Source organism: Somniosus microcephalus, chromosome 23, assembly GCF_052327205.1.
Source record: "Somniosus microcephalus isolate GS21.2 chromosome 23, FLI_Smic_1.0, whole genome shotgun sequence".
Lineage (NCBI taxonomy): Eukaryota > Metazoa > Chordata > Chondrichthyes > Squaliformes > Somniosidae > Somniosus > Somniosus microcephalus.
Window position 1 is genome coordinate 1,343,147 of NC_141009.1, and position 16,610 is coordinate 1,359,756.

Here is a 16,610-nt window from a genome sequence, read left to right on the forward strand (position 1 = left end):
TGGGACCCTCTCTCCCTCCGCTCGCTCACTCACTCCGTGCTGGGACCCTCTCTCCCTCCGCTCGCTCGCTCACTCCGTGCTGGGACCCTCCATCCCTCCGCTCGCTCGCTCACTCCGTGCTGGGACCCTCCCTCCCCTCCGCTCGCTCACTCCGTGCTGGGACCCCCTCTCCCTCCGCTCGCTCACTCACTCCGTGCTGGGACCCTCCCTCCCCTCCGCTCGCTCACTCCGTGCTGGGACCCTCTCTCCGCTCGCTCGCTCACTCCGTGCTGGGACCCTCTCTCCCTCCGCTCGCTCACTCCGTGCTGGGACCCTCTCTCCGCTCGCTCGCTCACTCCGTGCTGGGACCCTCTCTCCGCTCGCTCGCTCACTCCGTGCTGGGACCCTCTCTCCGCTTGCTCGCTCACTCCGTGCTGGGACCCTCTCTCCGCTCGCTCGCTCACTCCGTGCTGGGACCCTCTCTCCCCTCCGCACGCTCACTCCGTGCTGGGACCCTCTCTCCGCTCGCTCGCTCACTCCGTGCTGGGACCCTCTCTCCGCCCGCTCGCTCACTCCGTGCTGGGACCCTCCCCTCCGCACGCTCACTCCGTGCTGGGACCCCCACTCCCCTCCGCACGCTCACTCCGTGCTGGGACCCTCTCTCCGCTCGCTCGCTCACTCCGTGCTGGGACCCTCCCTCCCCTCCGCTCGCTCACTCCGTGCTGAGACCCTCTCTCCGCTCGCCCGCTCGCTCGCTCACTCCGTGCTGGGACCCTCTCTCCGCTCGCTCGCTCACTCCGTGCTGGGACCCTCTCTCCGCTCGCTCGCTCACTCCGTGCTGGGACCCTCCCTCCCCTCCGCTCGCTCACTCCGTGCTGGGACCCTCTCTCCGCTCGCTCGCTCACTCCGTGCTGGGACTGTCTCTCCCTCCGCTCGCTCACTCACTCCGTGCTGGGACCCTCTCTCCCTCCGCTCGCTCACTCCGTGCTGGGACCCTCCCTCCCCTCCGCTCGCTCACTCCGTGCTGGGACCCTCTCTCAGCTCGCTCGCTCACTCCGTGCTGGGACCCTCTCTCCCTCCGCACGCTCACTCCGTGCTGGGACCCTCCCTCCCCTCCGCTCGCTCACTCCGTGCTGGGACCCTCTCTCAGCTCGCTCGCTCACTCCGTGCTGGGACCCTCTCTCCCTCCGCACGCTCACTCCGTGCTGGGACCCTCTCTCCCTCCGCTCACTCACTCCGTGCTGGGACCCTCTCTCCCACCGTTCACTCACTCCGTGCTGAGACCCCCTCTCTCTCCCTCCGCTCACTCACTCCGTGCTGGGACCCTCTCTCAGCTCGCTCGCTCACTCCGTGCTGGGACCCTCTCTCCCTCCGCACGCTCACTCCGTGCTGAGACCCCCTCTCTCTCCCTCCGCTCACTCACTCCGTGCTGGGACCCTCTCTCCCTCCGCTCACTCACTCCGTGCTGGGACCCTCTCTCCCACCGTTCACTCACTCCGTGCTGAGACCCTCCCACCGTTCACTCACTCCGTGCTGAGACCCTCTCTCTCTCCGCTTACTCGCACACTCCGTGCTGGGACCCCCTCTCTCTCCCTCCGCTCACTCACTCCGTGCTGGGACCCTCTCTCCCACCGTTCACTCACTCCGTGCTGGGACCCTCTCTCCCACCGTTCACTCACTCCGTGCTGAGACCCTCTCTCTCTCCGCTCACTCGCACACTCCGTGCTGGGACCCCCTCTCTCTCCCTCCGCTCACTCACTCCGTGCTGGGACCCTCTCTCCCACCGTTCACTCACTCCGTGCTGAGACCCTCTCTCCCTCCGCTCGCTCACTCACTCCGTGCTGGGACCCTCTCTCCCTCCGCTCACTCACTCCATGCTGAGACCCTCTCTCCCTCCGCTCGCTCACTCACTCCGTGCTGAGACCTTCTCTCCCTCCGCTCGCTCACTCACTCCGTGCTGGGACCCTCTCTCCCTCCGCTCGCTCACTCTGTGCTCCCCCGGGCATGGTCGAGATTGCGTTGAGTTGTGACTGTGACCTGATTTCACCATCGCAACGCACAGGCATAACGCTGCTTCTTGCCGAGAGGAGGAACTTACTCTCTCGTAAAGAGAGGGGCGAGCTCGCCTCAGCTGGAGGAGAGGCAGCAGGACGGACTGCTATAATCCGCTTAGTGTCCCTGGGCTGAGGAAGGGGGAAATCAGTCAGGGTAAAATGGGCAGTGGTATTGTGGCGCAGGCAGCAATAGCGGGGTTTTATATGGTGTGGAACAGGCAGGGGTGGAGTACAGAGGTGAGGATTCTGAGAGGCTGTGTGCAGAGAGGAGGGGGTTTGCAGTCTGGCACCACGTCTCACGGGTACAATCGTATTGTGTCCACAGGCTGGAATGAACTGCTCATCGCTTCATTCTCTCACCGTTCCATAGCTGTGAAAGACGGGATTCTTCTGGCGACCGGTCTCCATGTCCATCGGAACAGCGCGCACAGCGCGGGAGTTGGGGCTATCTTCGACAGGTGAGCACCTTTAATCCCCTGTCTCGAGGTTGTGGGTGGGGGGCGGTTTCCACAAGAAAATATCGCAGTCCTGGAGCATCAGAGACAGCCCACAGGATGGGTACAGGGAGAGGGGATTTAAAACCATCAGCTGGAGAGGGGGTGGGGGAGGGGATCGGGGGCGGGGTGATTGGGGGATGGGGTTGGGGCGAGGGGTGGGGGAGGGGATCGGGGTGATTGGGGGGTGAGAGTTGGGGGATGGCGGGGGTGGGGATCGGGGGTTGGGGATCGGGGGCGAGGGTTGGGGGATGGCAGGGGGTGGGGATCGGGGGCGGGGTGATTGGGGGGTGAGGGTTGGGGGATGGCGGGGGTGGGGATTGGGGTCATTGGGGTGGGGATCGGGGGTGGGGTGATTGGGGGGCGAGGGTTGGGGTTGGGGCGAGGGGTGGGGATCGGGGGTTGGGGGTTGGGGATCGGGGGGTGGGGATCGGGGGGTGGGGATCGGGGGTTGGGGATTGGGGGCGGGGTGATTGGGGGGCGAGGGTTGGGGGTGGGGTTGGAGATCGGGGGCTGGGGATCGGGGGCGGGGTGATTGGGGGGTGAGGGTTGGGGGTGGGGTGGGGCTGGGGATCGGGGGCGGGGTGATTGGGGGGTGAGGGTTGGGGTTGGGGCGAGGGGTGGGGATCGGGGGTTGGGGATGGCGGGGGGTGGGGTTGGGGATCGGGGGTTGGGGATCGGGGGTGCAGGAGCTCTGTAATATCGAGACTTGTCTTATTTGCAGTCTACGGATTTTGTTCGCGGGGTCTGAGAGCAGAGTTATGAGCTAATTAGATTTCGGGCCATTATTGAAATGATGTCGGGAAATCTCAGCTCTTTTCTGTCCCTTTAATTTCTCTCTCCTCAGAGTTCTGACAGAGCTTGTTTCTAAAATGCGAGATATGCAAATGGACAAGACGGAGCTGGGCTGTCTGCGAGCTATCGTACTCTTCAACCCAGGTATGGGACGTCGCTGCTCCTTTGCCAACTTCTGTTGCTCCGCTTGTCCTGGGGAATCTACACCGTCTGCTGCGGCTTTAACCCCTCTCTATAATGGGGCACGCAGAACTGCACACAGTCTCGAACTGTGGCCTAATCATTATTGTGCATCTTTACTCCTGTACTCTAGGTCCTTATTGTTAAATCCCAAAATACTAGTCGCTTTTTTATGCACTCATACTTTCAGGGAATTCTGAATCTTTCAGATTGGAGGTCTGCCCACTCAGGTGGATGTGAAAGATCCCACTGCACTATTTTGAAGAAGAGCAGGGGAGTTCTCCCCTCTGTCCTGGGGCCAATATTTATCCCTCAAACAACATAATTAAAACATGATTTTTATCACATTTCTATTTGTGGGACCTTGCTGTGCGCTATTTTGGCTGCCACATTTCCTACACTTCAAAAGTAGTTCATTGGCTGTGAAGCGCTTTGGGACGTCCTGAGGATGTGAAAGGTGCTATATCAATGCACGTTCTTTCTTTACTCCCATGTTAGTTATTCCTCCCAAACTACAGGAGACTTTGGTTTATCCGGAGGTTGTATGTCCGGAAACCTCGATCTACCGGCAGAAATCAGGAGCCGTTCTGTTAGGTTGTTTTTCTTCTCATGGCTTTGTTTCCAACAGTCAGGCTTTGGAAAGTCTCTCTGAAGCTGTTGCTAAGCTACAGAGACGCTTCCAAGGTACGGGCCGACTGTTTGAAGCTGTTGCTAAGCAACAGTGTTTGTTGTCAGATATGGAGATGAAAATCTCCATATGCTTCAACATTAACTTTGTATGTCCGGCAGTTTTGATAGATCGGCAACAGGTCGGTGCTGGATATAACAAAGTTTCCTGTATTACCTTGCAGTAAATTGCATCTGCCACTGGTCTGCCCATTGCAGCAACCTGTCTGCCTTCCTGAAGTTTTCCTTGCAGTCCTCCTCAATATTTGCCAAAATTACTTTTTGCATATTTAAAGAGTATTGAAAATTTGTGGCCAGAGCCTCTGCTGTCTGACCAGGGTGAATGCATCAGGACCAAGTGACTGATCCACCCAGAGTTCTGCTAATATAATCTAAAGCCATCCCTCCTCTCCGGGTATCTCCATCAATTGTTCCACCTCCTCCTCTAGTTCACCCACATTCTCACTCCCACCATCACTTGTAAAATCTCAAGTCAAAATATTTATTGAAAACCCCTCATGTCCGTTCGTCTTCCACAGACTCCCTCCTTCATTGCAGAGTGGTCTGACCCTATCTTTAACTATTCCTTTACTTTTTATATATTTGTAAATGGAGTGACTGCTGCCAACGAACCGGAAGCTGCACCGAAGCGTACTGCGCACTCCAACAACCAGAAGCATGATGATTCTGTTTTTTTAAAAACGGTCACGCTAACGAACTCGCTCCCTTCCCGCCTTCCCGGCTTTTTCACCGGCTCACTCCCTTCCCGGCTTTTCCACCAGCTCGCTCCCTTCCCGCCTTCCCGGCTTTTCCACCAGCTCGCTCCTTTCCCGGCTTTCCGGCTTTTCCACCAGCTCGCTCCCTTCCCGGCTCTCCGGCTTTTCCATCAATTCGCTCCCTTCCCGCCTTCCCGGCTTTTCCACCAGCTCGCTCCCTTCCCGCCTTCCCGGCTTTTCCACCAACTCGCTCCCTTCCCGGCTTTCCGGCTTTTCCACCAGCTCGCTCCCTTCCCGCCTTCCTGGCTTTTCCACCAACTCGCTCCCTTCCCGCCTTCCCGGCTTTTCCACCAGCTCGCTCCCTTCCCGGCTTTCCGGCTTTTCCACCAGCTCGCTCCCTTTCTGGCTTTTCCACCAGCTCGCTCCCTTCCTGGCTTTCCGGCTTTTCCACCAGCTCGCTCCCTTTCCGGCTTTTCCACCAGCTCGCTCCCTTCCCGGCTCTCCGGCTTTTCCATCAATTCGCTCCCTTCCCGCCTTCCCGGCTTTTCCACCAGCTCGCTCCCTTCCCGCCTTCCCGGCTTTTCCACCAACTCGCTCCCTTCCCGGCTTTCCGGCTTTTCCACCAGCTCGCTCCCTTCCCGCCTTCCCGGCTTTTCCACCAGCTCGCTCCCTTCCCGCCTTCCCGGCTTTTCCACCAGCTCGCTCCCTTCCCGGCTTTCCGGCTTTTCCACCAGCTCGCTCCCTTTCTGGCTTTTCCACCAGCTCACTCCCTTCCTGGCTTTCCGGCTTTTCCACCAGCTCGCTCCCTTTCCGGCTTTTCCACCAGCTCGCTCCCTTCCCGGCTTTAAAATTTTCTAATGAACCCGCTCCCGTGACGACCCAGCAGCGCACATGTGCCGACCAGTTCGGGTTCGTTGGCAGCCGTCGTGTCCAGTTGTAAAAACCCTCACTGTTTCTTTGTAAAGTATCTGCTGATCCTTTTCATTGACCTCCTTCTGCTCTCCCCGTACGCCCTCTCCCCGTACGCCCTCTCCCCGTACGCCCTCTCCCCGTACGCCCTCTCCCCGTACGCCCTCTCCCCGTACGCCCTCTCCCCGTACGCCTCTCCACTGCACCCCATGATTATGGGTCGGTGACCAGAGGACACAGATTGACGATCATTGGCAGAAGAACCGGAGGGGCGATGAGGAAAAATAAACTCCGCAGCGAGTTGTTGTGATCCGGAACGCACTGCCTGAAAGGGCGGTGGAAGCAGATTCAATAGCAACTTTCAAAAGGGAATTGGAGAAATAGTTGAAGGGGGTTGTGGTAAACCACTGTTTGTATTCCTGTTTGTCCTGTTTGTATTCCACTGTGTACATGCCTGGACATGCCTCGGCTGACTCCTCCCACAGGTCCTAGTATAAAGGTGACTGCTCCCCAGCCCTTGGTATCCTGGACCGGTCGACCACTCGAGGCAGACCTCCATTCTGTTGTTAATAAAAGCCTTTAGTTACTCTTCTAACTCTCAGTCTTTTATGAGTAATTGATAGCGCATCAATTTTATTAACAACATTTTTATAATGGAGAAGATCCTCACACCAGCATGCCTGGACTTAGATCATCGGGAGGCGGACTCATTCACCAAGTTTACTCACTGGCTTAAGTGTTTCGAAAAATTCCTGACCGCCTCCGAAGCAATCAAATCGGACGAGGACAAACTGGATGTCCTGACCTCCAAAGTGAACCACCGAGTGTACTCGGTCATCCAAGACGCGACCTCGTACGCGGATGCTATCAAGCTCCTCAAGGACCAGTACACGCGCCCAGTGAACGAAGTGTACGCCAGGCACCTCCTGGGGAGTCGTAAACAACAACCTGGGGAATCGACCGTGGAATACCTTCAGGCACTGTCTGTGCTTGGCCGGGCCTGTGGTTGTAAGGATGTAAAGGCCGCCGTGTACACAGAGGAACTTATCCGGGATGCTTTTGTAGCGGGCCACAGATCCAATTACACACGACAGCGACTGTTGGAGCAGAGTAACCTCGACCTCAACAAGGCCTCTGAACTCGCACTATCGTTGGATGCAGCCTACCAGGGCATGGATGCCTACTCCTCTGCACCGTGGACGCCGCGGGGAATGACAGCCTGGGACACGGTAGGACCGCCTCATAGCGCCGTGCCACCCCAGCCACACCCCAACAACGGCCCAACTACCGCAGCAGTGTCCCAAGGCCAGACAGCAGTGCCCCAAGGCCAGAAATGCTACTTCTGTGGCCAGGCAAAACACCCCAGAGCGCGCTGCCCCGGCGAAAAACGCGATCTGCTCGGGCTGCGGGAAGAAGGGACACTACGCTAGCGTCTGCAGGGCCAAAGCCACCCCGAACCCCAGCAGCGCCGCGTGTGGGCCATGCGGGCCGCCATTTTGGACCTCCCCAGCCGTGTGCGAATCACCGGTACAGCAGCCATTTTGGACGCCTCCAGCCACATGGGGATCATGGACGCCGCCATCTTGGACGACAGCCGGGACGCAGCAGGCCCCCGACACCGCCTCATCTGATACCCGCAGCGACACTCCGACCCCTACGCTGGCATCCGTTACACTGGACCAAGCGAGACCGCACCAACTGGCCAGTTCCACAATGGACATTAAGGTAAATGGTCACGATACAATCTGCCTTTTTGACTCTGGGAGCACGGAGAGCTTCATCCACCCCGACACGGTGCGGCGTTGCTCTCTCCCAGTCCTGCCTGCGCAACAGCGGATTTCTATGGCCTCCGAGTCCCAGTCGGCGGACATCGGCGGCTACTGCGTAGTGACACTCGTAGTAGACGGGACCGTGTACGATCATTTTAAACTTCTGGTCCTGCCTGACCTCTGCGCTGCCGTCCTGCTGGGGTTAGATTTTCAGTGCCACCTTAAAAGTGTTACGATGGCGTACGGTGGACCCCTACCCCCACTCACAGTCCGCAGCCAGCAGCTTCCAAATTGCCCGCCGCGCACCAGGTGCAACCTCTCCACACTCAGAGTCACCCCCCCACCACTGTTTGCTAACCTCACCCCCGACTGTAAGCCCATCGCCACAAAGAGCAGGCGATACAGTGCCGGGGACAGGGTTTTCATTAAAACCGAAGTGGAGCGGCTCCTGAAAGAAGGGATTATTGAGGGCAGCACCAGCCCCTGGCGAGCCCAGGTTGTGGTCGTTAAGACCAGCGAGAAGCAGCGCCTGGTCATCGACTACAGCCAGACAATAAATCGCTACACCCTGCTGGACGCCTACCCACTCCCCCGTATAGCTGATATGGTCAACCAGATCGCGCAGTACCGCGTCTTCTCGACCATTGACCTGAAATCAGCGTACCACCAGCTCCCCATCCGCCCTGAGGACCGCCAGTACACTGCCTTTGAGGCAAACGGCCGCCTCTATCACTTCCTTAGGGTTCCCTTTGGCGTCACCAACGGGGTCTCCATCTTCCAAAGGGAGATGGACCGGATGGTAGATCAAAATGCGTTGCAGGCCACTTTCCCATATCTGGACAATGTGACCATCTGCGGCCGTGACTTGCAGGACCATGACGCAAACCTCGAAAAATTCCTCCGCACCGCCCAACTCCTAAACCTGACATATAACAAGGAGAAGTGCATATTCCGCACAAACCGCCTCGCCATCCTTGGCTGTGTTGTGGAACACGGAGTCATCGGCCCCGACCCCGACCGGATGCGTCCCCTTATGGAACTTCCACTGCCCCACTGCCTCAAGGCCCTGAAGAGGTGCCTAGGGTTTTTCTCCTATTACGCCCAGTGGGTCCCCTACTATGCGGACAAGGCCCGTCCGCTGATCAAGTCCACCTCTTTTCCCTTGACGGCAGAGGCCCGCTTAGCCTTCCACCGTATCAAGGAGGACATTGCCAAAGCCACCATGCACGCAGTGGACGAATCCATCCCCTTCCAGGTGGAAAGCGACGCGTCCGACTTTGCCCTGGCCGCTACCCTCAATCAGGCGGGGAGACCCGTGGCCTTCTTTTCACGAACCCTCCAAGGCCCGGAGACCAGACACTCCGCTGTTGAGAAGGAGGCCCAGGCGATTGTGGAGGCTGTGCGTCATTGGAGGCACTACCTGGCCGGAAAACGATTTACCCTGCTCACTGACCAGCGTTCAGTCGCTTTCATGTTTAACAACAAGCAGAGGGGCAAAATCAAAAATGACAAGATCTTGAGGTGGAGAATCGAACTTTCCACCTACAACTACGAGATCTTGTACCGGCCCGGGAAGCTAAATGAACCCCCGGATGCGCTATCGCGTGGCACCTGCGCCAGCGCGCAGATCGATAGACTACGGGTCCTCCACAATGACCTCTGCCACCCGGGGGTCACCAGGTTCTTCCACCTCATCAAGGCCCGCAACCTGCCTTACTCTATTGAGGAGGTCAGGACCATGACCAGGAACTGCCAAGTCTGCGCTGAGTGCAAACCACACTTTTATAGACCAGACAGGGCCCACCTGATAAAAGCCACTCGCCCCTTCGAGCGCCTGAGCGTTGATTTTAAAGGGCCTCTCCCCTCCTCCGACCGCAATGTGTACTTCCTCAATATTATTGATGAGTACTCCCGTTTCCCGTTCGCCTTCCCCTGCCCGGACATGACCAGTGCCACGGTCATTAAATGTCTGAACAACCTCTTCACCCTGTTCGGCTTCCCCAGCTATATCCATAGCGACCGGGGCTCATCGTTTATGAGCGACGAACTCCGTCAGTACCTGCTAACTAGGGGTATTGCCACAAGCAGGACCACCAGTTACAACCCCCGGGGGAACGGACAGGTGGAAAGAGAAAATGCGACAGTTTGGAAGGCCGTCCTGCTAGCCTTAAAGTCTAGGGGCCTTCCAACCTCCCACTGGCAGGATGTGCTCCCCGATGCGCTCCACTCTATTCGGTCACTGCTCTGCACTGCCACTAACGCCACCCCTCATGAGAAAATGTTTGTCTTCCCAAGGAAGTCCACATCAGGGACATCGCTACCGCTATGGCTGACGTCCCCAGGGCCGGTCCTACTGAGAAGACACGTGAGGACCCATAAAACGGACCCCCTGGTCGAGAGGGTCGACCTCCTCCACGCCAACCCCCAGTATGCTTACATCGCATACCCGGACGGGCAGGAGGACACAGTCTCCATAAGAGACCTTGCACCCTCGGGGACCACAGTAACCCACTACCCACTACCACCCCCCCCCACGATCCGATATCCAGCCCCAGCAGACGGCAGGCCTGGGCCCCGCGACCCGCTCGACATCTACGAGGACGACACGCCTGTGCCACAGCCTACGCTGGACTCGACGCCGGAAGCTTCACTACCCCTGCCGTCGCCACGCCGATCACAGCGGCAGACAAGACCTCCGGAGAGACTCCAATACACTAACTTTTAATACACTTCACCCCGCCGGACTCAATTTTAAACAAGGGGTGAATGTGGTAAACCACTGTTTGTATTCCTGTTTGTCCTGTTTGTATTCCACTGTGTACATGCCTGGACATGCCTCGGCTGACTCCTCCCACAGGTCCTAGTATAAAGGTGACTGCTCCCCAGCCCTTGGTATCCTGGACCGGTCGACCACTCGAGGCAGACCTCCATTCTGTTGTTAATAAAAGCCTTTAGTTACTCTTCTAACTCTCAGTCTTTTATGAGTAATTGATAGCGCATCAGGGGTAAATGTGCAGGACTCTGGGGAAAGAGCGGGGGAGTGGGACTAATTGGAGAGCTAGACCAAAGAGCCGGCACAGGCCCGATGGGCCGAATCAGTCGATGATTCTATGATTATCTTCGATATTTTTAGCCCTAACTTGGTCACAGGCCTCCTGTTAACTTCAGTTAGTTTTAATCTTTCTATTTGTGCCAAGTTTTTGATGCACCCCTCAGTGTGGTAAAGAAATATATTTATCTCTCTCCATCTCATACTGGAGGATTCCCACTGCTGGTCTTTGCTAACTTTTCTGCCCGGTCCATTATCCCCACATCACTGCTTTTCTCACCGGGCTTTGCCTTGTTGCAGTTCCGAACCCTTAACTTTCACCCTTCATTATCCTTTTTTAGTCTAACTTTGAACCTAACAATGTTGTGGCCAGTGTTTCCCAATTCTCCTATTGTCACACATGCATTTGCCCCATTCATTCCCCACAACTAAATGAAACAATTCTTTCCTTATCGTACTCGAAACAATCTGATTCAGCAAACAGTCTCGAATCCATTCTAAAAATTGTTCCCCACTTTCATCCCATGCATTACCTTTATCCCAGTCTATCTTAGACTAGTTAAAATCACGCAATATTATCCTCATTGACAATGTTTACACAGCGATATGAATTCAACAGGGAACGTTGTATCTGGCCGCACAGTGTACACAGCACGAGACAGGGCCCCCCCCTCACAGTGACAGGGCCCCCCCCCCCTCACAGTGACAGGGCCCCCCCGCACAGTGTACACAGCACGAGACAGGGCCCCCCCCCCTCTCACAGTGACAGGGCCCCCCCCCCCTCACAGTGACAGGGCCCCCCGCACAGTGTACACAGCACGAGACAGGGCCCCCCCCTCATGGTGACAGGTCCCCCCCTCACAGTGACAGGGCCCCCCCCTCACAGTGACAGGGCCCCCCCCTCACAGTGACAGGGCCCCCCCCTCACGGTGACAGGGCCCCCCCCCTCACACAGTGCCAGGGCCCCCCCCCCCCTCACGGTGACAGGGCCCCCCCCCCTCACAGTGACAGGGCCCCCCCCCTCACAGTGACAGGGCCCCCCCCTCACAGTGACAGGGCCCCCCCCTCACACAGTGACAGGGCCCCCCCCCCTCACAGTGACAGGGCCCCCCCCCTCACAGTGACAGGGCCCCCCCCTCAAAGTGACAGGGCCCCCCCCCTCACAGTGACAGCCCCCCCTCACAGTGACAGGGCCCCCCCTCACAGTGACATGGCCCCCCCCTCACAGTGACAGCCCCCCCCCCCTCACAGTGACAGGGCCCCCCCCCTCACAGTGACAGGGCCCCCCCATCACAGTGACAGGGCCCCCCGCACAGTGTACACAGCACGAGACAGGGCCCCCCCCCTCTCACAGTGACAGGGCCCCCCCCCCCCTCACAGTGACAGGGCCCCCCGCACAGTGTACACAGCACGAGACAGGGCCCCCCCCTCACGGTGACAGGTCCCCCCCCTCACGGTGACAGGTCCCCCCCTCACAGTGACAGGCCCCCCCCCCTCACAGTGACAGGCCCCCCCCCTCACAGTGACAGGGCCCCCCCATCACAGTGACAGGGCCCCCCCCTCACAGTGACAGGGCCCCCCCCTCACGGTGACAGGTCCCCCCCCCTCACGGTGACAGGGCCCCCCCCCTCACGGTGACAGGGCCCCCCCTCACGGTGACAGGGCCCCCCCCTCACGGTGACAGGGCCCCTCCCTCACAGTGACAGGGCCCCCCCTCACACAGTGACAGGGCCCCCCCCCCTCACAGTGACAGGGCCCCCCCCCCTCACAGTGACAGGGCCCCCCCCCCTCACAGTGACAGGGCCCCCCCCCCTCACAGTGACAGGGCCCCCCCCCCCTCACAGTGACAGGGCCCCCCCCTCACAGTGACAGGGCCCCCCCCCTCACAGTGACAGGGCCCCCCCCTCACAGTGACAGCCCCCCCCCTCACAGTGACAGCCCCCCCTCACAGTGACAGGGCCCCCCCCTCACAGTGACAGCCCCCCCCCCCTCACAGTGACAGGGCCCCCCCCTCACAGTGACAGGGCCCCCCCTCACAGTGACAGGGCCCCCCCCCTCACAGTGACAGGCCCCCCCTCACAGTGACAGGCCCCCCCCTCACAGTGACAGGGCCCCCCCCCCCTCACAGTGACAGGCCCCCCCCCTCACAGTGACAGGGCCCCCCCCCTCACAGTGACAGGGCCCCCCCCCTCACAGTGACAGGGCCCCCCCTCACACAGTGACAGGGCCCCCCCCTCACTTTGACAGCGCCCCCCCCCTCACAGTGACAGGGCCCCCCCCCCTCACAGTGACAGGCCCCCCCCCCTCACAGTGACAGGGCCCCCCCCTCACAGTGACAGGGCCCCCCCCTCACAGTGACAGGGCCCCCCCCCCCTCACAGTGACAGGGCCCCCCCCTCACAGTGACAGGGCCCCCCCCTCACAGTGACAGGGCCCCCCCCTCACAGTGACAGGGCCCCCCCCTCACAGTGACAGGGCCCCCCCCTCACAGTGACAGGGCCCCCCCCTCACAGTGACAGGGCCCCCCCCTCACAGTGACAGGGCCCCCCCCTCACAGTGACAGGGCCCCCCCCCCTCACAGTGACAGGGCCCCCCCCCCCCTCACAGTGACAGGCCCCCCCCCCCTCACAGTGACAGGGCCCCCCCCCCCCTCACAGTGACAGGGCCCCCCCCCCCTCACAGTGACAGGGCCCCCCCCCCCCCTCACGGTGACAGGGACCCCCCCCCTCACGGTGACAGGGCCCCCCCCCCCCTCACGGTGACAGGGCCCCCCCCCCCCTCACGGTGACAGGGCCCCCCCCCCCCCTCACGGTGACAGGGCCCCCCCCCCCCTCACGGTGACAGGGCCCCCCCCCCCCCTCACGGTGACAGGGCCCCCCCCCCCCCCCCCTCACGGTGACAGGGCCCCCCCCCCTCACGGTGACAGGGCCCCCCCCCCCCTCACGGTGACAGGGCCCCCCCCCCTCACGGTGACAGGGCATCCCCCCCCCCCCCCCCCCCTCACGGTGGCAGGGCCCCCTCACGGTAACAGGGACCCCCCCTCACAATGAGTCAGAAAGCAGTTCTGTGTAAATTGATTTTCTGTTTCCTGTAGATGCCAAGGGCCTGACCAATCCTGGCGAGGTGGAGGCGCTCCGCGAGAAGGTCTATGCCTCCCTGGAAGGATACTGCAAACAGAAATACCCGGAGCAGCCTGGCAGGTGAGTCCCTGCGCACATCGCCCCGTCCCTGCGCACATCGCCCGGTCCCATTGGAGGCACAGCAGCTGAAGTGGATCGTGCTGAATCCTGACGTTCTTTGCTGCCTCAACTTTATATTTAATTGCAGCTGGTTTGATTTGTGGTTTATTTTTCAGTTTACTCGAGTACATGCTCCACAGACACTGACTCTTACTGGGGTACGGGTTCCACAGACACTGACTCTTACTGGGGTACGGGTTCCACAGACACTGACTCTTACTGGGGTACGGGTTCCACAGACACTGACTCTCACTGGGGTACCGGTTCCACAGACACTGACTCTTACTGGGGTACGGGTTCCACAGACACTGACTCTTACTGGGGTACGGGTTCCACAGACACTGACTCTCACTGGGGTACGGGTTCCACAGACGCTGACTCTCACTGGGGTACGGGTTCCACAGACACTGACTCTCACTGGGGTACGGGTTCCACAGACACTGACTCTCACTGGGGTACAGGTTCCACAGACACTGACTCTCACTGGGGTACGGGTTCCACAGACACTGACTCTTACTGGGGTACGGGTTCCACAGACACTGACTCTCAGTGGGGTACGGGTTCCACAGACACTGACTCTTACTGGGGTACGGGTTCCACAGACGCTGACTCTCACTGGGGTACGGGTTCCACAGACACTGACTCTCACTGGGGTACGGGTTCCACAGGCACTGACTCTCACTGGGGTACGGGTTCCACAGACACTGACTCTCACTGGGGTACGGGTTCCACAGACACTGACTCTCACTGGGGTACGGGTTCCACAGACACTGACTCTCACTGGGGTACGGGTTCCACACACACTGACTCTCACTGGGGTACGGGTTCCACAGACACTGACTCTCACTGGGGTACGGGTTCCACAGACACTGACTCTCACTGGGGTACGGGTTCCACAGACACTGACTCTCACTGGGGTACGGGTTCCACAGACACTGACTCTCACTGGGGTACGGGTTCCACAGACACTGACTCTCACTGGGGTATGGGTTCCACAGACACTGACTCTCACTGGGGTACGGGTTCCACAGACACTGACTCTCACTGGGGTACGGGTTCCACAGACACTGACTCTCACTGGGGTACGGGTTCCACAGACACTGACTCTCACTGGGGTACGGGTTCCACAGGCACTGACTCTCACTGGGGTACGGGTTCCACAGGCACTGACTCTCACTGGGGTACGGGTTCCACAGGCACTGACTCTCACTGGGGTACGGGTTCCACAGACACTGACTCTCACTGGGGTACGGGTTCCACAGACACTGACTCTCACTGGGGTACGGGTTCCACAGACACTGACTCTCACTGGGGTACGGGTTCCACAGACACTGACTCTCACTGGGGTACGGGTTCCACAGACACTGACTCTCACTGGGGTACGGGTTCCACACACACTGACTCTCACTGGGGTACGGGTTCCACAGACACTGACTCTCACTGGGGTACGGGTTCCACAGGCACTGACTCTCACTGGGGTACGGTCTCCACAGACACTGGCTGCACCCCGGTACTCCACTGAATGAACCATTCATGTGCGAGTTCAATCAGCTAGTGCTACCCAGTTATTCCACCATGGAGAGCGTCGCCTCTGTGCCCGATCCCGGGCTCACCTGACATCAGTTTCAGCAGGATTTGCTACCTAGTGATCATGAGCTGGAACACTGGCTGCATTAGTTTATGCCTCAACCTCCCCGCCCCTTCCCCACATCCCCCCTCCCCTCCCCTCCCCCCCCCCCTCCCCCCACCACCCCCAGCCCAGGGGTACTGAGGCCAACTGTAAGTTTCTCAGTACAGAATGGGCGTGATTCCTGAGGCCGAACCTGGTGTGTGCAGTTCAGCGACTCACTGATTTACGAACTCCCGGAGCTATTGGCTGCTGAGGCCCTACCTGTGCCCGTACGGTACCTCCAATGATGCCTCTGTTCTGTTGAGTTCCGTGTGGTGGTGCTTGCCGTCCCCGTTGTATCGACTGACCCCACGCTCCATTTCCCCACAGGTTTGCCAAGCTGCTGTTGCGATTACCAGCCCTGCGTTCTATCGGATTGAAGTGTCTGGAGCACCTGTTCTTCTTCAAGCTGATTGGCGACACGCCCATTGACACTTTCCTCATGGAGATGCTGGAGGCTCCTCATCAAATGACCTAAGTGGGCTGTGGGCATAGAGAGGATTGCTGCCCAGGGACAGACTGCCATCCTTCTGTACAGGCTCAGCTCATGACCCTCAGCCTCCCCTCTGCATTTACAGCACCCCCACCCCCCGCCTGATCTTGAGATGACAAAGGAATCATTTTCTTTTCTTTTTATATATATTATATATATATATATATACTCTGCACGGATCTCTCGGTCCGTGACGAATCACACGTTGAGATAACCGGAGGTGTCTGCGCATACGTGTCTGTGTGTGGGAGCACTCACCCACCTCCCCTCGAGAGTGCGAGGTGCTTCACTTTGACTCGGATCTCTCTCCCGGTTTGTGTGTGTGTGCGGGGTAGTGATGAGGGGTTGGCCCAGTCGATGTCGGTGTGGATTTGTCAGCGTTGGAGGTTTAGACTTTCCAAAGAACTCTGGACGGCCTCCAGCCCTGATATGAAGCTCTGTCTGGCGGTGGTGTGAAGCACGAAGGGATTTGGCCTCTCACTGGCTCCGTTCCGCCCTTATCCTGACCGGGCTCCTTCGAGCTGGGCATTGATTGCTTCACTGTTCTGTTTTACTGAGGTGTCTGGAGAGACCGGGTTAATAATCGCAGCATGCCTACG

General features: G+C 59.3%; 1 protein-coding gene across 6 annotated transcripts in view; it reads left to right on the forward strand.

Annotated features, from left to right (window-relative positions):
* The window catches only part of LOC147101529 (retinoic acid receptor RXR-alpha-A), a 209,526-nt gene that overhangs the window by 188,981 nt on the left and 3,935 nt on the right, over positions 1–16,610 (forward strand). For 3 of the 6 annotated variants that reach the window (XM_085965194.1, XM_085965191.1, XM_085965192.1), the window contains exons 7-10: positions 2,359–2,491; positions 3,375–3,466; positions 13,705–13,810; positions 15,849–16,610. The exon at positions 15,849–16,610 is cut by the window's right edge. In XM_085965194.1, the coding sequence (XP_085821320.1) occupies positions 2,359–2,491; positions 3,375–3,466; positions 13,705–13,810; positions 15,849–15,996 (479 nt within the window). In that variant the 3' untranslated portion in view covers positions 15,997–16,610. The remainder of the gene's footprint in view (positions 1–2,358; positions 2,492–3,374; positions 3,467–13,704; positions 13,811–15,848) is intronic. The other 3 variants (XM_085965196.1, XM_085965193.1, XM_085965195.1) reach the window with 2 other exon arrangements.